Raw genomic sequence first — 23,823 nt, forward strand, 5'->3', positions numbered from 1 at the left:
CCACTTCAGAGAGAGGGAGGGAGAGATAGAGAGGGAGGGAGAGATAGAGAGGGAGGGGGGGAGAGAGAGGGGGGGAGAGAGAGACTGGGAACGAGGCTTGCTTGGCTTTAGTGAGAGCCCCAGCTTTCAGTCGGATAGAGGAGACTGAACGAGGACCATACAACACACACACACACACACACAAGCAAACTACTCCCTATGACTCAGCACGTCCCTGGGCTTATCCCAATGGTTCACCGGTACATACATGGTCATCACCCCACACTAATTGACTTCTATATGACCTTAGTGACCCCCACCACCACCACCACCATCGCCAGCCTTCCTGTTTCTTCTCCAGACAGGAACTGGTCAACACTGGCACAGGAAGCAGAGGGGGTTTCTGTCCATCGCAGCAGAGAGAGAGAGATTATTATTCACTTCTCCACATCCTGTTGTCGCTAGGGACGATAGACACGCCATTACCTCATCTTTATGACATCATTCACCCAAAATGTGCTTCTACTTTTTCGTTTAGTCACCCACCCCCCACCCCCCCTCTTTCAGTTCTCCTTTTAAATGGTGAGGATGATGATGATGGTGGTACTGATGTCGTTTGAGTGAAGGAGGAGGAGAGGAGAGTGATGGGAGAAGGAAGGGAACACAGTGGAGAGGTGGACGTGTGTCCTCCAGAGAACACTCCAAACGAGGGGGGGGGCGCGGGGGCGCAACGAGGCAGTTTAAAGGCATGATGTCACTCACGAACTGACGGTGAGCAATGTAGTGAGTTGGAAAGACCCCTTCAGATGAGACCGTTGACTCACACACACACACACATACATACACACACACACATATACATACACACACACACACTGGGCATTCCCTGGAAGATAAGGGAACCGAGTGAATGAATGACAAAGAAGAAATGGAAGAAACTGACCTATACTTAGTCAGACCTAGAATCCATGAGTAGAGCCTTCATGGTTCTAGAATAAAACCTTCCACTACTCTCTCAGTCTGAAGAAGATTTCACACCATCTCTTCTTCTCTTTTCACACCATCGCAAACCACACAAATGCAGATCTGAACGGGGTGGGTAGGTTAAAGTAGATCTGGACAGGGTGGGTAGATTAAAGTAGATCTGAACGGGGTGGGTAGGTTAAAGTAGATCTGAACGGGGTGGGTAGGTTAAAGTAGATCTGAACAGGGTGGGTAGGTTAAAGTAGATCTGAACGGGGTGGGTAGGTTAAAGTAGATCTGAACGGGGTGGGTAGGTTAAAGTAGATCTGGACAGGGTGGGTAGGTTAAAGTAGATCTGAACGGGGTGGGTAGGTTAAAGTAGATCTGAACGGGGTGGGTAGGTTAAAGTAGTTCTGGACAGGGTGGGTAGGTTAAAGTAGATCTGGACAGGGTTGGTAGGTTAAAGTAGATCTGAACAGGGTGGGTAGGTTAAAGTAGATCTGGACAGGGTGGGTAGGTTAAGGTACATCTGGACAGGGTGGGTAGGTTAAGGTACATCTGGACAGGGTGGGTTGGTTAAAGTAGATCTGAACAGGGTGGGTAGGTTAAAGTAGATCTGGACAGGGTGGGTAGGTTAAGGTACATCTGGACAGGGTGGGTTGGTTAAAGTAGATCTGAACAGGGTGGGTAGGTTAAAGTAGATCTGGACAGGGTGGGTAGGTTAAGGTACATCTGGACAGGGTGGGTTGGTTAAAGTAGATCTGAACAGGGTGGGTAGGTAGGTTAAAGTAGATCTGAACAGAGTTGAGGAGAGTGATGGGTTAAAGCAGATCTATACAAAGTGATATCCCTAGTCATGACGTAAAGAAAGCTATCGCAAAATGTGTGTCTGTGTGTGTCTGTGTGTGTGTGTGTGTCTGTGTGTGTGTCTGTGTGTGTGTGCTTCTACCATCAGACTCTCATTCAGACATGGTGACTGGTGAGTCAGAAATGCTGCCTCAGCCATGACATCACTCTTACACACACACTCCTCAGCCCACAAGCCTGTTTAACAGACCAGAGACTTACACACACACACTCTCTCTCTCTCTCCCCCCCTCTCTCTCTCCCTCGTTCTCTCATCCCCTCTGCCTCTCTCTCTCTCCCCCTTGTTCTCTATCTCTCTCTCTCACTCACACACACACACACACACACACACACACACACACACACACAGAGAGAGAGAGAGTACTCTAACTCCAGTGTTATCTGTGTGTGTTCCAGGTGGGGAGGTCTCAGATCTTCTTGGTCAGTCCAGACACTAAGAAGGTGGCCATCGAGAAGAGCTTCAAAGAAATCTCCTTCTGCTCACAGGTGCGTGCGTGTGTCTCCATGCATGTACAGTAGTGTGTACAGTAGTGTGAAAACAAATCGTGTTTAGTGAATTGGATTATTTCTAATCCAAGCACACATTATGCAAACACGTCTGTTTTATCAGTTTTGAAGACCTATCTAGGCCACTACCAATATATAATCCCCTCCCTCTCCCTCTCTGTCTCTCTCCCTCTTCCTCTCTCTCCCCCTCTCTCCCTCTGTAGGGGATTCGTCATGTGGACCACTTTGGCTTCATCTGCAGGGAGACGGTGGATGGAGGGAGCTGCCACTTCGTCTGCTACGTCTTCCAGTGCACTGACGAAGCTCTGGTGAGGGAGGGAGATCACGAGAAGGAGGGAGGGAGGGAGAGAAGGAAGGAGGGATTGAGGGAGGGAGGGATGGAGGGAAGGATGGATGAGTGCTGAAAAGAAGTGTGACTGTGCCCACTTGTCCCAGGTGGATGAGATGATGCTGACATTGAAGCAGGCGTTCTCTGTGGCCGCCCTGCAGCAGAGCGTGAGGACCCAGAGCCAGCAGTGTGACAGTTGCCCAATGCAGCAGCTCCACAGGCTGTGTGAGAGGATAGAAGGTAGGAAACTGGCGCCCCCGGTCGTGTCAAAACCCTGTCCCTCACCTGTCATCACTGTGAATACCACTGTGCTAGGATGTGTTTATCGTTGTGTGTGTGATTTTGTGTGTGGTTTTTACTTATTTACTGTCCGATATCTGCAGCTTAACCAGGTCAAGTGTGTGTGTGCGCGCGAGCGCACATGTGCGATATCCATGTGTTTATGATTTTGTATGCATGTGTTTATTCTGATATTGTACGTGTGTGTGTGTGTGTGTGTGTGTGTGTGTTCTGTTGTCTCCAGGTCTGCATCCCTCTAAGGCCAAGTTGGAGCTGCAGAAACATCTGGCCTCCCTAGACAACCAGGAGCAAGCTTCTGTGTTCGAGATCACTATGGTAGTGTGTGTGTGTGGGAGGGGGGGGGGGGGGGGCGGGCCTACGATAATTCTTTAGTTAGCTGCCCTGGAGTTTCGGTGTGATAGTGAAACCTGTTGGTCCACCTCCCTATCTCATCGGTGTGTCATTCCCCAAATATGATAACTCCCCCCCACCCACACACACACACACACACACACACACACACACATCTGAAACGTATCCATGATGCTCGACCATCTTGCTTTCACCTATCCAGTACATCCAGATCCGGTGTGTGGACGAGGGCAGAGGATGTTGGGTCTTGTACTCAAGTCCAGGGTTAGACTGCCATCTGGTGGTGGTGTGACTGAACTGCACAGCTGCTCACTGACTCAAGTCAATGGATGCATGTGTCTGCTTACACTGTATGGGTTTTTCTGATCAGTGTGTGTATGACGTGTGTGTGTGTGTGTGTGTGTGTGTGTGTGTGTGTGTGTGTGTGTAGAGGGCGCGTCCCAAGACGGAACAGGAGGAGAATGAACGAGTGATGGCCAGCCTGAGAGCCCTGTACGAGGAGAAGCAGAAGACTCACCAACACACACACCCTGGGGACACTAAACAGGTGCCCTACCCCTGCATTACTCCCCCTTTCTCTCTCTCTCGTTCTCAGTCTCTCCATCCATCAAACTGTTTCCCTGCCTCTCCTTCAGCTACTCAACTAAATTCATTCAATATATTGGGAAACTCATGGTTGATAATCCAGTGAATTGAGTAACCCTTCACCCCTCTATCCTCCCTCCCTCCCTCCCTCCCTCCCTTGACCAGGCCCCTCCAGTATCAGTCTATATCACTCTATTAGAAGTCTCTCTGTCTCCATCTCCTGGATGTATTCTCCCTCTATTGATTTACCCTTTCATCGTTCCCTCCGTCCCTGCCTCTAGACCGCCCTACTGTCCATCCCTCTATCCATCCAGTCACTTATTTCATCCCTCTGTCTCTCCCTCTCTCCTTCCTTCCCTCTCTGTGTGTGTGTGTGTGTGTGTGTGTGTGTGTGTGTGTGTAGGTATGTGAGGATCCTCCAGTCCCAGCTGAGGCCCAGCAGAGCAGCAGTCGCCAGCGTCTGGAGCAGTTCAAGACCAGAGCCAAACGCTCCCTCACTGAGTCTCTGGAGGGCATCTGGAAGGTAGGGGGGGGGGGGGGTGTTCATTGTAGCACCTGTACCATCAGTCTTAAGTGTGTGTGTGTGTGTGTTAACATGTATTAAACGTGTGTGTGTGTGTGTGTGTGTCTCTCCTCAGGGCAGCAACAAGACCAGGGGGCCCCAGAGGGAGACGGAGAGTGAAGGAGGGGACAGCAGCTCGTCCAACTCCACACTCAACAGCAGCGGCCAGGACCACCCCTCTCTAGAGGACCCCCTCTCCTCCCCCCTCCGCCCCACCAGCCCTCTCAGGTACACACACACACACACTTACACACTCGCGCACACACACACACACATACTCTTTTCAACAAGTCTTATGATTCTTTTATATACAGAAATCCTACATTGATTTGAAATTAACTGGCAGCCAGTTTGTGCTTATTATTATTATTATTATTATTATTATTATTATTATTATTGATTGTTATTTCTCTGTGCAGGTCACACAACTCAACCGGAGACCTCAAATGCCTGAACACCTCCTTCACCCTCTCCCCCTCCCCCTCCTCCGCCTCCCTCTCTCCGTCTCGCGACACACACGCTCCGGGCTTCCGCCGGCGGGCCAACACGTTCAGCCACCCCCCCACCCCCTCCTCGGCCGACGACTCCCCGCTACACACACTCACACACTCCCCGCAGGATCCTACCGCTGCCACCAAGCCCAAGCTGGTACGACACTACTCTGTCAGCACGGACACGCCGCACCAGAGCAAGTAAGGAGTGTGAGTGAGAGTGTGTGAGAGTGTGTGAGTGTGAGTGTGAGTGTGAGTGTGAGTGTGAGTGTGAGTGTGAGTGTGAGTGTGTTGTGTGAATAGGGATGGATCTGATCAACAAACATTAAAGACAGAAAGAAAGAGAGTGTCTTCCCTTTCAGTTTTGATCCGGGACTGTTTTGAGGATTTTAGCCTTGTTCGGTTTCCTCTTTCAATGGGCCACTCTGTACTTTCCAGCTAAATCCACAGAGACACACACACACACACACACACATACACACACCCACACACACACAGGCCTATCAACTTCCTGTTAGAAATATGGCACTTCCTGTTCAGGCCCTCTGAGGGTTGACTTCCTCTCTGTTCCACTCTTTCTTTCTTTCTTTCTCCTTCTTTCTTCTCTCCCATTGTTTTGTTTGTGGTCGTTCTCCTTTCCCCTCCTCCTTTTCTCCTTCCTGCCTCTCTCTCACCGGCTAGACGGATTTCAGCAGACCCTGCTCTTCCTCCTGCTCTTCCTCTCCCCTCATCCCCCTCTCCTCTCCTCTCTCATCGCCCCTCATCCCCCTCTACCGGGAGTCGTCTGGCCAAGCGAAGGTGAGCGCCTTCATCCCTCCTTTTCTCCCATTGTTTCTCCTTTCTCTCTGTTTTTAATGTCTTCATTTGTTTGTGTTTGTGACGATGTTCTTTCCGTTCCTGACACTTAAGGACCTTATTATTACTTTTCACTATTTTTTCCTTCGATTCCATGTGTTTTCTGTTTCTTTTCCCTCTTGCCCTTTTTTATCACTCCATCCATTTCTCTATCTATCTCTCCCTCCCCCCCCCCCCCCCCCCTCCCTCCCTCCCCCCCCCTCCCTCCCTCAGTCCTCTGGGTGGTCTGAGAGCTCGTCTCCACTACTCCTCCTCTGTCCCAAACTTCCTCAGACTTCTGGCCCCCGTCCACGAGAATGATACCTGTGACTTGCGGAGCAGGTACACACACACACACACACACACACACACACACACACACACACACACACACAGGCCTGTCAACTTTCTCAGGCCCGTCAACTTCATCACTCACACACCGCACACACACCACACACCACACACACAAACACAAATATACACACCACACCACACCCACACAAACACAAATATACACACCACACACCGCATTGTACACACACCACACCCCACACACACACACACACACACACAAACACACACATATGAATACTGCTTAAACACAAGCTCCTCAGACCTAAAGAATAGTGACTCAGTGTCCTTGTGGTTGGAGCGTTACCCTGTGATCAGAAGGTTGAGGGTTCCATCCCACGGCTGAAACCAAAGACTCCAAACATGGAGATGGACTCCAGGGGGAGTACTTGTACATCAAGCTGCCTCACGCTACAGAAACAGGGCCCTTCAGCCACACAAGGCAACTTACTTACTTGCACATTGGTTGTGTGTGTGTGTGTGTGTGTGTGTGTGTGTGTGTGTGTGTGTGTGTGTGGTGTGTGTGTCTGGTATGTTTGTGTGTGTGTGTGTGTGTGAGATGTGGCAGCTCTGTTCAGTCAGTGTAGTTTGTGCCTCGAAATGAATGTGTGTTAGTACTGTCCATATTGATAGATTTTATGCGTGTGTGTGTGTGTGTGTGTGTGTGTGTTCCAGTGACGTGGCGGCCCTCTCCAGCCCAGGCGCGGTGTGTGTGGTGGGGGACAGCCCCCTCCGCAGCCACAGACACTCCTGGAGACAACAGATCTTCCTCCGCGTCGCTACTCCGCAGAAGAACCCTGAGGCGCCTGGTAAGAACACACACACACTCACTCCCACACACACACTCCCACACACACACTCCCACACACACACTCCCACACACACACTCCCACACACACACTCCCACACACACACTCACTCCCACACACACACTCCCACACACACACTCCCACACACACACTCCCACACACACACTCCCACACACACACTCCCACACACACACTCACTCCCACACACACACTCCCACACACACACTCACTCCCACACACACACTCCCACACACACACTCCCACACACACACTCCCACACACACACTCCCACACACACACTCCCACACACACACTCCCACACACACACACAGACTTCCATCCTCCTCTTGAAGAAAAAGCTGCTCTGCTCCGCTGCCCTCGGCTCCTCCCTCCTCATTAGGCGTTGATGAACAAGTCAACCACCCAATCCCACCCAACATTCCAGTGGACACACCCGTACAGCATCGCGTGTGTTATGTATGAACAGACAGATAAGATCGTCTTGAGACCAGATCCCTTGGGGGCGACCGTGAGGTGTGTGTGTGTGCAGGCATGTTTTAACATGGTTGGATGTGTGCCATCTTTTCCTATACCTGATACCAGTAAACACACACAAGCGCACACGAACATACACATGCATGCACGCACACACATGTCGAGGCTTTAGGATAGGCAGCCCAGAAATGCAGGTGCGCCTTGGCAGGTGTTGGTCAGTGGTGTAGTGACGCGACCTCTCCACTTGGTGTCACTCATGCTTGAGAGAGAGACTTCTTTCTACCTCACTGTACTAGTGGAGATGGTCTTCACCTGCCCTAGAATATACTATATACCTACATGATTGTGTGTGTGTGTGCGCGTGCGTCCTACATGATGTGTGTGTATGTATGCGTCCTACATGTTGTGTGTGTGTGTATCCTACATGCTGTGTGTGTGTATCCGTCCTACATGCTGTGTGTGTGTGCGCGTCCTACATGCTGTGTGTGTGTGTGTGTGTGTGTGTGTGTGTGTGTGTGTGTGTGTGTGTGCGCGTGTCCTACATGCTGTGTGTGTGTATCCGTCCTACATGCTGTGTGTGTGTGTGCGTCCTACATGCTGTGTGTGTGTGTGTGTGTGTGTGTGTGCGTGTCCTACATGCTGTGTGTGTGTGTGCGTCCTACATGCTGTGTGTGTGTGTGTGTGTGTGTGTGCGTGCGCTCCACTTCTCTCCTGTCTCGGCATGTCAAACATTATCTACTTCCTCCTCGCTGGTTCTCCCTGTTTTTCTCCCCCTCCCCTCCATCTCTCTTTTATCTCTCCGTCACCTCTGTTTTTCTCACTGTGTGTGTGTGTGTGTGTGTGTGTGTGTGTGTGTGTGTTGAGTGTTTGAGAGAGCGTGCGTGCGTGCGTGTGTTGTCAGCATGGACAAGTGTTGACAGATGGACTGGGTAGGGTTAGTCACGCTTAAGTGTGTGTCGTACTGAATAAAAAGTATGTGTGACTCAGCACGAACGACTTCTTTGGAAGCGTGCGTTTGTTCTTGGTTCCATAAAGGTTGTGTGTCTAACCCAGGAGGAGGATCCTGGCAGCTCTCGTCACATTGAGAGCTTTAGGTGGAAATCTACTGCCAGGTCGTTCCACCTAGGATTGTCAAGTGGTGGCGTGTGTCTCTGTGACTGTGACTGTGTTTGTTTGAGGCCTTGGGTGTGGATGTATGTATGTATGGAGGTGTGTGTGTGTGTGTGTGTGTGTGTGTGTGTGTGTGTGTGTGTGTGTGTTTTCAAGGTCATGTTGACAGTTCCTACACAGACAGAGCTGCAGGAAAGCGCCAGCCTTGTTGACCCTGTGTGTGTGTGTGTGTGTGTGCTAGGCGTTGGCTTTGGTGGAGCCGGGGTGTTTGCTCAGGGAGTGGACGGTGCCACAGTGGTCAAGTGCGTCAGAGTGTGTGTGTGTGTCTGTGTCTCTGTCAGGTCACCCTTCAACATGTCTGAAGACATCTATTGTTTGCACAGTGTAGCGGTCTATGTTTGTTGAAAGAACACATCTCTCTCTTCTCTGGTGTGTGTGTGTGTGTATGTAAATAGCAGGTCTCTTGTTCCTCCTAAGTGCTGTGTGTGTTTAGTGACTGCTGGTTTCAACACGCATTGGCAGCAATTTGCACTAGCATACATAATTACACACACACGCTTCAGCTGGAGAAGAGTCATAGCAAACACAATGGTGTGCGTGTTTGTGTGTGTGTGTGTGTGTGTGTGTGCGTGTTTGTGTTTTAATTTTTCCTGAGTAATACATTGGTAAAAGCTACACATCGCTGTGTGTGTGTGTGTGTGTGTGTGTGTGTGTATGTCTATGTCTCAACCTCTATCTTTTGTTGTGTGGGGGGGAAAAAAAAAAAAGGGGTATCTGGAGAGGTTATTTTTTTTAATGTTTTCTTTCTCTAAACAAAACAGGGTATTTTGAGCCTTGGGATCCACCCTGTAGTTTGGGTGGAGTCACACAAACACTGAACTGCAACGCTGCTAAGTCAATGGATCCATGCGCCTGCTTACGCTATGGGTTTCTGATGTGTGTGTGTGTGTGTGTGTGTGTGTGTGTGTGTGTGTGTGTGTGTGTCAGACGTTTATTAGTCAGGATACAGATTGTAAACTGTACAATGAAATACTTGCTAACTTCCTCTCAACAGTGCAAATATTTGTCAGTGTGCATGCGTGTCAGGTGGTTTTTTGTGGGTTTTTTGGACACATTTTTTAACAACCAACTTCCTGGTCAAATGGATGAAGTTGTGAGACGTGATGTTTTTTTTAATCATCTGGGGGGGGGGGGGTTCTGAGGCCTAGGGTTCTGTCGTTTTTCAGAACCATTGGTTTTGACTGTATTATTTACTGTGTTAAAGAGAGCGCTTCTCTACGCACCGTCATGGTTTCCTCCCAGATGGGTTTCTATGATGTCATCTCAAGTGGACGTGAGAAGGAGGTCCAGCAGCCAGGAACAGTTCCTCACCTCTACCTCTCCTCTCATGAGTTGAAAGGAAGCTAAAGGCTACAGCTTCTGCCTGTGGCCCAGTTCCAAACTGACCCCTCGCCTTTCCTACCCTTCTCCTTGAAGTATACACTTACACACTCACCCTCTTGGATGTAAAGCATTGAAGAGAGTTTCTGACTGTGTAATCAATCTCTCTCTTTCTTTCCCTCCCTCTTGACCCATCTCTCCCCCCCCCCCCCCCCCCCCCCTCTCTCTCTCTCTCTCAGACAGGGGGGACTCGGGCCTGGATGCGGGTCTGTTGTCTCTGGGCCAGGTGGGAGGAGGGGGCGGAGGAGGGGGCGGAGACGGGCTTCTGGGCGTGGTTCCAGAGGAGAGGAGGAGGAAGGGGGGGGCGGAGCTACGAGAGCTGTGGAGGAAAGCCATCCTGCAGCAGATCCTGTTACTGAGGATGGAGAGAGAGAACCTGAAACTACAGGGTAACACACACACACACACGGTCTTATATACACACACACACACAAGGTCTTATACACACACACACACGCGCACGCACATGGTCTTATATACACACTGTTACGACCCTAGCTCGCTAGAGAAAAGACAAGCAACATAAACCCGATGGTGTGGGTAAAATTAAAGGTCTTTATTGACAAGAAAATTTCAATGTCTTTATATTACAAACTACAAAGAAAAGGAGGCAAATTCCCTATGGGCGCTGAGGAAATCAAAGAAACAAATAGAGTGAGTCCAAAAAGAGTGAGTCCCTGCTCCTATCTGAGCTAAATAAAAGTAAATACCACTAACCAAAACCTCACTAACTAAACAACCTTCTCAAACAAAAGGACATAAACCCACAGGCGACACTAGCCCTAGTGTCTCCAACATTAACAACAAACTACGTGACAAGGTGACTTTATGTGAATCAGTGAATAGACAATAATATAAAGTGAAATACTTTTCATTTACCTGTTTCTCAAAACCCTAAACCTCCTCAAAATCTCACACACACAGCACAACAACAAATAGCTCAATATGGATGAGCACTAAACACACTAAACAAGATCTCTGAATCAAACAAACACGGTGGTGAGCTATCACAGCTCCAGAACACAGACTTTTTATAGTCCATGTGGCTTGGGCTGATTGATTGGAATGGGTAGGATCAACATGGTCCAGTCAGGAGATAGGAATTTCTACCAACCAGGAAGTGGGCGGAGCCTTCGGACCATGGACCATGTGGAGCCTGCTGCACAACATTGAGGAGACAAACACAGAACACACACAACAACAAACACAGACCCGGGCGGAGCGTAGCTGCGACCGTCTCACACACACACACACACACACACACACAAGGTCTTATACATACACACACATACACACACAGGTTGTCCCACACGGAGCAGGAGCTGAGCGAGGGGCTCCCTCCTGAGAGATAACAGTGTGTGTCCCTGAGGGGGTTTAGAAAGGTTGTTGTTGAAGTCAGTCTGTCTGACAGGGAATGTGTGTATCGGATCATCTCTGGCTCTCTGCCCACAGGCCCACACAGGTACACACACACCCACACAGGTACACACACACCCACACACAGGTACACACACACTCGCCTTATACAGTACTAACACCTCCTACTGTACAATACTCCTACTGTACCTCTAGTTCGCTTCTTAATCCATCAGAAATGTGTGGTTGCCCTCTATATGTCAGTTTAGTCTGGGAGTGTGTGTGTGTGTGTGTGTTCAGGCCTGTGTGCGTGTCTGTATATATTCTGCTTATATTTTTTGACCTGTGTGTGTGTGTGTGTGTTCAGACCTGTGTGCGTGTCTGTATATGTTTTTTGACCTGTGTGGTTTGTGTGGGCAGAGAACCAGAGATATTGTGTGTGTGTGTGTGTGCGTGCGGGTGTGATCCTGGCCCAGGCCCATCTGCCCATGGTTACACCCAACACCTGACCTATTTGGCACCTCAACACACACAATACACACCCTTCGCTCTCCCTCGTCTCAGCATGTACCACACACACACACACACAGCCCCCTTACACATTTCTCTGTCTGCACTCAAAAACACACACACAGACAAAGGGTGTGTATAGATCCTCTATACACACCCTTCGCTCTCCAGTCATCTCTACCACACACACACACACACACACACACACACACACACACACACACACAGACGTGCACACTATCCTCTATACACACCCTTCGCTCTCCAGTCACCTCTACCACACACACACACACACACACCCACACACACACACACACACACCCCGCAGCCTTTAGAGCAGGGTGTAGACTGAGAGAATATGGGTCAATATTGACGTAAGAGTCGAGACTAACTGGCCTGCCTCGTTCTATTCATATCTCTCTCTCTCATTGTAAACTTGGAGGAGAAGGAGGACCGTGGTGTCAGTCGGTTTCTGTTATTGTGTGGTTTTATTCTAGTCTTTGGGCGCGGTCCATCTCTCTCTCTCTGTCCTCTGTGTGTGTGTGGGGGGGGGGGTTAGGGTTATATTAAGGGGTTAGGGTTATATTAAGGGGTTAGGGTTATATTAAGGGGTTAAGGTGAGAGGTTAGGATTAAGGTGAGAGGGTTAAGATCAGGGGTTAGGATTAAGGTGAGAGGGTTAAGATCAGGGGTTAGGATTAAGGTGAGAGGGTTAAGATAAAGGGTTAGGATTAAGGTGAGAGGGTTAAGATAAAGGGTTAGGATTAAGGTGAGAGGGTTAAGATAAAGGGTTAGGATTAAGGTGAGAGGGTTAAGATAAAGGGTTAGGATTAAGGTGAGAGGGTTAAGATAAAGGGTTAGGATTAAGGTGAGAGGGTTGAGATAAAGGGTTAGGATTAAGGTGAGAGGGTTAAGATAAAGGGTTAGGATTAAGGTGAGAGGGTTAAGATAAAGGGTTAGGATTAAGGTGAGAGGGTTAAGATAAAGGGTTAGGATTAAGGTGAGAGGGTTAAGATAAAGGGTTAGGATTAAGGTGAGAGGGTTAAGATAAAGGGTTAGGATTAAGGTGAGAGGGTTAAGATCAGGGGTTAGGATTAAGGTGAGAGGGTTAAGATAAAGGGTTAGGATTAAGGTGAGAGGGTTAAGATAAAGGGTTAGGATTAAGGTGAGAGGGTTAAGATAAAGGGTTAGGATTAAGGTGAGAGGGTTAAGATAAGGGGTTAGGATTAAGGTGAGAGGGTTAAGATAAAGGGTTAGGATTAAGGTGAGAGGGTTAAGATAAAGGGTTAGGATTAAGGTGAGAGGGTTAAGATAAAGGGTTAGGGATGAGCACAGTTCTCACGGGTCCAAAAAATCAAGACCTCGGAAGTTTTTGAAAATAGACATAAATAGACATGGGTCATTGAAAGTGCTTGACTTCATAGATTTTGTGCAAGAATAGAAATTGAAGTTGTTTTTGAAATTGTGAAACGTTCGTAAACAGGCTACGTTCCGCGCCACCTGCGCCACCTGTCACGAGAAAATGCGACGGTCACGTGCGTGGATGAGCGATTGAAGTCGAACGATGCGGGTTGAACAGCGGCAAGCAAGCGTGAAATCTAACGTTGAGCGAACCTTCAGCTATGCCTGGAAAGTGTAATTTCCAGGACTAGTGGCTCAGCAAAGACATTTACAAATACTAGCTTGTTAAAGATCCGCGGGACATCCATATAGCCCGATGCAGAGCCTGCAGCTAATCAATAAAAGTTCACGCCATGGGCGAAGCAGCTGTGACGGGACATGCTGCTGGAGCATCACTCAGGACGGCACTCCGCAAGTTAAAAGCAGGTAAGTCCTACCCCGGGTAACATATAGAAGGGAATATAACAACCACACTAAATTAGTTACTAACGTTAATTACGTAGCTAGATTATTCCATCTCTTCTTGGTTGGGTAAATTAACATTAACGTGGCTATGTTGCTGTTGGCCTCTCTTACCCTATTGCTTAATTATGACACTTATTTTCTTACAGCTACCACTCTATTGAACTATGTGGAAAAGTCAGCGTCATCTACATCACCAACTACTACCACATTCACCACCTCAAGACAGGCCGTCATGACTGGCGTTCCCAAAGAGGACACATTGTCTGAATATGATGGAGTCTCACTACTCTTTCCACTCTAGTTGAACGCACGGGTGAGTGACATGGTTTATGAACTGCCACCTGTAACAGGAAATTCTTTTTAGGAACATGTTATGTTTTCATATTTATTTCATGTTCTCTCCCTGTGACGCGCCCGCACACACACAAACGTTCACACGTTTTCTTTTCTTTTTTTACTCTTAGGTGTGCTGTTCTCAGCGATGTTCCCAGACAGTGCAATAGCCAAGACCTTTGCATGCAGGGCAACAAAGTCCAGCTATGTGTGCACAGGGGCTGCATGCGACCGCGTTGGACCTTAAAGCGGTCTATGAGAAGAGCACTGAAGATCTACCAAAGAAAAACATGGTTCAGATCTCCATGGTAGGACCAAATGTAAATTGGTCATTTTACTCAAAGGTTGAGAAGTTGCGAAGACCCCTCAAAAACGTCTTGATGTCGAGATAAGCCAGTCATCCAATCACATCGACTCCTCATAGGGCGACTTGGGCTTTGTTACTCGAAGAATTGTGTGAGTCCGCAGGGAAGAAAATTGGACAGAAAACATTGATGGACTTCAAAATCATTTGCAAGAAGTGTATGCTCACAACTGTTAACAAACTCATTGAGAAATCTCCCTTGAAGTACTCTCTGGTCTTGCATCTTTCTTTCTTGGATCCAAGGGAAATGGCAGGCACAAATGGAAAGATACTGAGTACAGCAAAATTGAAGAAGGCCCTGATCTGTCTTGTAAACAGTCATCGGGGGAAGGAAGAAGATTGTGATGACATCATTTGAGAATGCTCACATTTTATTGATGGCATCGTCCAGGCCCAACACACACAACGTTTGTCAACTTTGATCCTGTCCAAGTCAGCGTGGACACATTTTTACATGAGTATACTGTATGTCAAAGGGCAAAGAGCTCAGAAATCTATGGAGCCTTTGCCGCCAACTCCTCTTTCTGTGTCACGGGCAAGCCTCAGTAGAGTGCAGATTCTCATCAATCAGCAGATTGAAGTGGAGAACTTGAAAGAAGATTCATACGTAGCATAGAGATGTTGTAGTTGACCACATAAGAGCTGTGGGTGGCATACATAAAGTGTGCATTGACAGACTGCTGCTGATGTCAGTGACATCTGCAAAACAGAAAGAGAAAAGACCGTGTAGATGAAATAGATTAACTTAAAGGGAAGAAAGGAAGACTGACGGATGACAAATACTCTCGAGACCTCAGCAGACGAATTTGCACTCAAAGCGGAGAACACAGGCAACCTCACTTCTGTTGCCAAGTTCAATAGCCTGAGAAAGGCTGCCGAAGAGCACAAATAGCTGAAATAAAAACACTACTCAACGAAAAAGTGAATGAAGGGGCATAGCAGCAAAAAGCAAGGGTTGGGGACTGTTTTAACAGTTTGAGAAAGGGCAAAACACGACTCAATGAATGATTTCAAAAAACAAAAACAAACAAAAGCAAATGAACCAAAAAGGCCAACAACCCCCAGAACACAATGGTTGGGGAAATGTTTTATTTATTGTGATCCAATTCATTTTCATCTAATCTTTTTATTGTTGCAAAACATTTTATTTATGGTCATGTGTTTTTTTTAATATATATATATATATATATATATATATATATATATATATATATATATATATATATATATATATATTCATTTGGTCATGGTCATGTTCATGAAAGAAAACAAAAGAAAAAAAGGTCATGTTTTTGCTCTGTGACATGTTTTGTGTTAAGTTGGTGCTAATGAAATAAACAAGGAGTCACTTAGCTCAAGTAAACAAGTCTCTGTCTCTATCGCTCATCTTACACAATATATTGTTTTGCTGTGTTAGAGAAGACAAGAGACCACGTAGTCTGCCAACACTGGAACACAGCACAGTTGAGAAGTGTTCACACATTCAAGCCTCTCTCTCTTTTTAATTGTTGTCTGTGAGCTTCTGTAAAGCCTCCGTGTTGTAACAGTAATTACCCTTGATCTGTGTCTCGAAGTATGCTGTGTTGGGTCCTTGAATTTGAGGGAATAAGGGCCTGCAAAGTCCTTGAAATGTCCTTGAATTTGATGTTTAAGAAGGTGTGGGAACCCTGGTTAAGTTAGGGGTTAGGGTTAAGGTAAGGGGTTAGGATTAAGGTGAGAGGTTAGGGTTAAGGTGAGAGGTTAAGATGAGGGGTTAGATTAAGGTCAGGGGTTAGGGTTAAGGTGAGGCTCAGTTTAGGTTTTGACCTAGTCATGTTGTCACTGGGACACCGGTCAGAATGGTGCTTTCAGTCTCCAGACAGGCTGGATTCACAAAGATTCCAAAGGCCTGATTCCATTCTGGCTTCTAGTCCCTTGCCCATACCCTTCTCCTACCCTACCCCCTTCCACTTTTCACAGATCTGAAATAAATGGATTGATCAAAGCCTACATGGTTTATGATAAAAGGGGACGGGGGCTGCAATGGAACTGGGCTTGAGAGTTCACAGTCACTGTCGTGTCTGTCTCTGAGTGATGATGTCACTCTAGCCTCGTTAACTGCTCACAGGGAGGAACGCGCACACACACACACACAGTAGAAACCACATGTGAGGAGGAAGGGTGGGGATGTCAACAAGGGGGAGAGAGAGAGATATGAGGGAGAGTGAGGCAGAGAGAGAGAGATCGGGAGGAGGGGAGGGGGTCATGGGCGTTCCCTCACCTTCTCCTTTGATGGCTGTCACCACCATATGACAGTTGGTGTGTGTGTGTGTGTGTGTGTATATATATATATATATATATATATATATAGTTATATATATATAGTTGATCTCTGTTGACACTGCTACTAATGTCAAGGTTTTGTGTGTGACTGTGTTCACAAACATGAAATAACATGTCTGTGTGTGTGTGTGTGTGTGTGTGTGCGTGTAGCCTCAGAGAGTGACCTCCAGAACAAGAGGTTGAAGCTGGACTATGAGGAGATCACTCCGTGTCTGAAGGACGTGACGCTGGTGTGGGAGAGGATGCTGGGAACTGCCGGGAGGGCAAAGGTCAAGTTTGACACCGAGGCCATCCACGCCGCCGTGGGGCAGGGTACGGTCCTCTACCTCCCTATCTCTCTATCTGTCTATCTCTCCATTCTGGGAAATCAGCATGTTCTTCAGGGGCCAAGGGTTATCTCCCCCCTGCTTCTGTACAGCACAGCAGTCCCAAAGTCCACACACACACACACACAGCGAGGCCACTGTCTAATAAATAATGGTTTTGTTGCTGCAATAATGGTTTTGTAACCATTGCTGCATCTGATAATACTGTGTTTCTGACACCTCTCTCAGACAGGACAAAGGGGTTTGTTTTGCTCAATTATTCTCTCTCTCTCTCTCTCTCTCTCTCTCTCCCTCTCCCTCCCCCAGGTGTACCACGGCAGCATCGAGGGGAGATCTGGAAGTTTCTGTCCGAGCAGTACCTGTTGAGACAGACGGTTCCCTCTCGCCCTCCGACCAATCACACACCTTATAAAGAACTGTTGAAACAGCTCACATCACAGCAACACGCCATACTCATTGACCTGGGTAAGAGCTACACACACACACGGACTCACACACACACACACGCTCAGTCACGCACACACGTATGCACGCACACACGCATGAACACACACCCAGCTCACATCACAACACCATGACATTTTTTGGAGAAACACACACACCCACATGCTTGATATTTACGCTTGAAAGCTAACCTCATTGTAACACCCCCACCCTTAACCTTCACAAAGCCCCTCCCCAAAATCACACCATACACACCCCACACACACACACACACACACACACCCACACCACCTCTCACACACACACACACACACACACACACACACCTCACACACACACACACACACCACACACACCCTACCCCTACCTGATCTCTCCACCAGATAGAAGCTTGTTTGCCAGGTCTTTCATTGGCATTGGTTAATGGACCAACTGACAAGACATAAGGAATGTTTGTAATTGAACCATTGCCACATCCATCACTCTGTACCTGTAAACACACCCACACAGTACACAGTACACACACATACCAATGCCTAAAGTATTCTGCCTGGAGGGTGAAGGGCTTAGAACACCAAAAGACCCTCCTCCCACCAAAGACCCACCGACCCTCCTCCCTATACCACATTCCAGGTGTGGGCTTACACACACACACACACACACACACACACACACCATGCTCTTATTGCAGCCAGCCAGTCATTAGGCTGTTAGGTTGGAAAGGTGTGTGCTTTACGTGAAGTGGCATACATTAAGCTCTGAAATGAAAGTACTGTATGTGAAGTATTTCTGCGAGTGTGTGTGTGTGTGTGTGTGTGTAGACACGCATAAACACACACACACACGTGTGACATTTTAATAATAGAAGATTAATTAATCCAAGTCTCACATATATGTATATATCAATACATGATAAACATAATTGTCTTTTATTTCCAAAGACAATTATTACTGATTTAAATTAATTTGACCTTCTTATCTCTCTCTCTCTCTCTCTCTCTCTCAGGCCGTACGTTTCCTACCCATCCGTACTTCCAGGCTCAGTTAGGGGCGGGGCAACTGTCTCTGTTTAACCTACTCAAGGCCTACTCTCTGCTGGACCCTGAGGTACACACACACACACACACACACTGTCTCTCTCTCTCTCTCTCTCTTTTTAGGTGTTAAAGGAGAAGTGGGGCTATGTGGAACAGTGTGTTCTGTGGTAGAGGGGGAACTGTCATTGAAGTGTTTTAAAACTCACTCTCTCCCCCCCTTCCCCTCTCCAGGTGGGCTACTGCCAGGGTCTGTCCTTCGTAGCGGGGGTCTTGCTGTTGCACATGGAGGAAGAGGACGCCTTCTATATGCTCAAGTTCCTCATGTACGACATGGGGCTCCGCAAACAGTACAGGCCTGACATGATCATCCTGCAGGTAACACACACACACACACACTCACACACACACACACACTCACACTCACACACACACACACTCACACTCCCTTACTCACTTACCATAACACATACATAGACGTATTCACTCGCTCACCATTACACACACATACCTTAAGCTTTACAGTACACAAATTAACACACACAGCTTAAGCCATACACACAGACACACACACACACACACAGGTGTATATGTATTGACCCCCCCCCCCTCTCCTCAGATCCAGATGTACCAGTTGTCACGGCTGCTCCACGACTACCACAGGGAGCTGTTCACCCACCTGGAGCAGCAGGAGATCGGCCCCAGCCTCTACGCTGCCCCCTGGTTCCTCACCGCCTTCGCCTCGCACTTCCCCCTCGGCTTCGTAGCCAGAGTCTTTGGTAAAGAGGGAGGGAGGGAGGGAGGGAGGGAGGGAGGGATGAGATGGCACAAAGCTTTTTCTATTTTGCACCTTCTTGCACCGGAGGGGCCTGTATCTCTTGGCCGGACGGGAGGAGTGAGTGTGACATGTTGGATGAGTGGGTGTTCAGGGTCCCCCCCCCCAGGATTTTGGAACAAAGTGGGCCTGTATAACGTCAAAATGGCCCCCAAAAAATACCGCTGAATTTACTGACTTACTTCGTCGAACGTTTTCGCTTTCGCTTCCATTTTTTAATGATGTCGTTGGCAATCAAAGATAGTTACTCTGTCGTTACGAAACATATTGTTTAATGTTGCCCTCGAAATGTTGAAATGAGTTGTTGTCCGTCAGGGGTGCTAGGATGGCACTGTCGTCAGAGAGAGAGAGAGAGACAGCAAGGAAAGGAGAGATGTTTTGTTGTTGTTGTTGTGGATAGATAGATACACACACCTATACCTGAGGGAGGGAGATGTGATCTTGTGGACAAGCATATTCTGTCATGACACGCTGAGCTTAGTATCAATTTCCTTCCTCTGAAACAGTTGGCGTTGTTTGGCATGGTTTAATTTTTCCATGGAATGAGATGGTATCACACACATAATGACAGGCACACTGTACATACACATACACACACACACACACACACACACATTACACCCTTCAATCACATTCAGATATTCATTTTGGGTTGATTGGGATTGTTTTGTTTTTTGCTGTTCGTTTTTCAAAGGAAAAGTCTTCACACCCTCCACCCTCCTCCACCACCCCGTATTTAGTTTCTTCTCATCACTTGTTTTCTCCTCCCTCATTCCTCCCTGACTGAGTATTTGTTCACGCTCAATTTCCTGCTTTGTGCCCAGTCACTGGGTGTGTGTGTGTGTGTGTGTGTGTAGTGTGTGTGTACTTCTGGGAGTAGCAGACGTGGGTTCAGCAGCTCCCTACCAAGGCATGGCCAACCACTAAACCAACCAAGCACACCAGCTGTAACTGCCTTCAATAATGCAGTTGAAGATGACCCTTTTTGGTCCAGTCATTCCATGTACCAAAAAAACCAAACCCACTGCCAACTGTTAAAGCGTGGCTACATGCTACATGCTACCTCAGTATAACCTAAACAGTACAGCAATGAAGCTACGGTACACTAAACAGAAGGCCAACTGGAATTGTCCGAGGCCAACTGCCAACTGTCCCGGTGGTTCGCGGAAGCTCACACGAGGGACGGAGGTTCGTTACGCGAGGTAACGAGGTAGCATGCTACCCTGCGAGCATTTTTGCATTAAACATGTCCATCAAAATGGAGTCAGTGGCACATATGGCTAGTGGCTGCCATGCATACAAAAATCTTTACATGCGGCGTGACCGCATTGTCAACCTGATTGCGAGTGAAGTGAGACAGGTGTTGGCAAGACAGGCATTCACAAGCATTCCTATGTCACGGCATGTGAGAATGATGACAAGGTTTTCTGACTGACTTTTGTGGATAAAAGCCAAAGAGAGGTGACCTTTTTAGAAATAAGCTGCTTGTTCAATCGTCACATGGCGTTTTTTTTACAAAACGGTTAAATACCAGTCCCTAGTCACACTTATTACTGGTCTTGGTTTCAGGTGTCAGCTAGTAATACTGGTATTTTGGCAGCCTTGATCATGTGCATTACCTGATTGCCAAGCACCTTGCAAGACATTGCTCTGTGTCAGAGTTGTGGGAATCTTAGCGTGTGTGTGTGTGTGTGTGTGTGTGTGTGTGTGTGTGAGAGAGAGAGAGTGAGTGTGTGATTGAGGTAGAACATTGATCTTTACCAGACATGACCATTCTTCATTCTTAATCTTATGATCTCCTCGTAACCCTGCCTTAACCTGCCCCCCCCCCCCCAACCCTAACCCTAACCCCCCACACACACACACACACACCACACACACATGCCCTTCTCACCCCACACACTCCCTGTCTGTTATTCTTGTACTCTTTTATTCTGTTCATTCTGTTCATCTCTCTCTTCCTTTTGTCTTCAGTGTAGTATTTGTTTAAGGCTCTCATTTACGTCAGTCACAGCATTTGTCACTTAACACTAAATTCCCCACTTGAGTTGAACTGAATCCTTGTGTGTGTGTGTGTGTGTGTGTGCGTGCGTGCAATATGTGTGTGGGAGGAGGTAAGTTACGCAACGGAATTAAAGATCCTCCTAACTTTGTCCTCTTGCTTCCTCCCCCATTTCTCTCTCTCTCCCTCCCCCATTTCTCTCTCTCTCTTCCCCCCCTCTCTCTATCTCTATCTCTCTCCACCCACACCTTGCGCCTCTCTCTCTTTCTCTTCCCCCTCTCCTCTCCCTCCCCCCCCCTCAGACATGCTGTTCCTTCAGGGGTCAGAGGTGATGTTCAAGGTGTCTTTAAGCCTACTGGGGAGTCACAAGCCCCTCATCCTGCAGCACGACAGTCTAGAGTCCATCGTGGACTTCATCAAGACCACCCTGCCCAACCTGGGGCTGGTGCAGATGGAGAAGACCATCAACCAGGTGTGTGTCGTGTGTCGCGTGTGTGTGAGTGTGTGTGAGCCTGCCTCCCACATTGTTGGAATTCCTAACCCTGGTCAGATCTACGATGTGGTGTATGAAAATATGTTAAAGTTAGACGCGTTGGTGTTGTCACAAACTAGTAACGTTTCAAAGTGAAAATGTAATCCATTATGTGTCTGTCAAGGAAGTAGGAGCAGATTAGTTTGGGTGACGGTAGGTCTTTCCAAGTCCCGCCCCTCTCTCATACCTGTCAGGTGAGCCCATGGGTAGGGCACCGATGAGGTCATTCTGTTATCAACTGTGTGTGTCTGTGAGAGAGAGAGAGAGAGAGAGAGGGTAATGAGAGAGAGAGAAATGGTGAGAAATGTACTACACATGTGGCCTGCGAATTGCAAGGCCTCCCAAAGAAAAAAAGCCAAGCAGCTTGCAAAACATTGTTCTGTGTGGTGAAGACGATGTTACCTGTATCCATGACTATTTGTACGATCTTTGGTATATTTTGGGTTCTTTGATGTAATGCTTTTCTGTGAACCCAAATAAAGTGTGTGTGTGTGTATAGGGTCTCTTAGGTGTGGACATTATGTTGTAAGCCCTATCCCTGCCTCCAGGCACATCTGTGTGTGGGTGGGTGTGTGTGGTGATACTGACATCATAAGTATGTACTAGAAATGTTAGGTGTGTGTGCGCGCGACACCATCAGTATGTACTAGAACTGGTCAGTTGTGTCCTCAGGACAAATGGCATGATCAGACCCTGCTCATGGCTCCATGGTTGATGGACCTGCCCGTGTGTGTGATGAGTCAGCGTGTGTTTGTGTGTCGTTAATGACTCCGATACTGTGTATTTACAAACACATGACTCACATGTATTTGATGTCAAAGTGAGTGGGTGGTTGTGTGTGTGTGTGGTGATACTGACACCATTAGTATGTGCTAGAAATGTTAGTCGTGTCCTCAGGGCAGATGGCATGATCAGACCCAAATTGTATATGGTGTCAAAATGTTCACGCATGATGGACTTACTTGTGTGTGTGTGTGTGTGTGATGAGTCAGTTTCTGTTTGTGTGTCATTTGATGACTCACATTCTTCTGCTACATGTCCCCCTCAGTGTATTTTCACACACATGACACATGTACAGTCATGAGAAAAAGTTAGGACACCCCCCAAAATATTAAGTTATTCTCTTAAAAATATGGACATATCAATATGTTATCTTCTTTCTAACAATGTCTATAGATAAAGGGGATGTAATTGAACAAAAAACTATGAAAATGTAACTTTGTAATCATTTATTTAACGAAAAATTAACAATAATGCCAATTCCTACTGAGGAAAAAGTTAGGACACCCTATGCCCTAATAGCTAGTATTGCCCCCCTTGGCTGAAATAACCTCAATTAGACGTTTCTTATAACTGTCTACAGGTCTCTGACATCAATTGGGAGAAAGTTTTTCCCACTCCTCCTTGCAGAATTCTTTCAGCTGTGTGATGTTCGAGGGGTGTCTTGCATGCACAGCCAGTTTCAAATCAATCCACAGCATCTCAATAAGATTAAGATCCGGGCTTTGACTTGACCGTTCCAGAACTCTCAATTTATTTTTCTTGAGCCATTCCTTGGTAGATTTACTGGAATGTTTTGGGTCATTGTCATGTTGCATGGTCCACATCTGCTTCAGCTTCAACTTTCGAACAGATGGTCTCACATTTTCCTCAAGCACCCTCTGATACAATACAAAATTCATAGTGGATTCTATGATGGTGAGCTGACCAGGCCCTGCTGCAGAAAAGCAGCCCCAAACCATGACATTTCCACCCCCATGCTTCACAGTTGGTATGAGGTTCTTGTTCTCAAATGCTGTCTTGGTTTTGCGCCAAACATGTCTACTCTTACTGTGCCCAAATAGTTCAACTTTGGATTCATCTGTCCAAAGCACATTGTTCCAGAAGTTCTGGTCTTTCTCTAGGTGTTCTCTGGCAAACTTTAGTCT

The 23,823-nt window shown here is 47.4% G+C and overlaps 1 protein-coding gene across 1 annotated transcript in view; it reads left to right on the forward strand.

Moving 5' to 3' along the window:
- Window positions 1-23,823, forward strand: part of tbc1d1 (TBC1 (tre-2/USP6, BUB2, cdc16) domain family, member 1) — a 44,536-nt gene that overhangs the window by 17,383 nt on the left and 3,330 nt on the right. The window contains 16 exon segments of the mRNA XM_083693266.1: window positions 2,206-2,295; window positions 2,520-2,624; window positions 2,752-2,884; window positions 3,168-3,259; window positions 3,726-3,842; window positions 4,284-4,403; window positions 4,519-4,670; window positions 4,862-5,134; window positions 6,794-6,927; window positions 10,152-10,361; window positions 16,873-17,034; window positions 17,355-17,513; window positions 18,499-18,599; window positions 18,761-18,904; window positions 19,146-19,305; window positions 21,666-21,835. Of these exon segments, the coding sequence (XP_083549392.1) occupies window positions 2,206-2,295; window positions 2,520-2,624; window positions 2,752-2,884; window positions 3,168-3,259; window positions 3,726-3,842; window positions 4,284-4,403; window positions 4,519-4,670; window positions 4,862-5,134; window positions 6,794-6,927; window positions 10,152-10,361; window positions 16,873-17,034; window positions 17,355-17,513; window positions 18,499-18,599; window positions 18,761-18,904; window positions 19,146-19,305; window positions 21,666-21,835 (2,322 nt within the window).

The sequence above is a fragment of the Argentina silus genome, assembly GCF_951799395.1.
Source record: "Argentina silus genome assembly, chromosome: 21".
Classification (NCBI taxonomy): domain Eukaryota; kingdom Metazoa; phylum Chordata; class Actinopteri; order Argentiniformes; family Argentinidae; genus Argentina; species Argentina silus.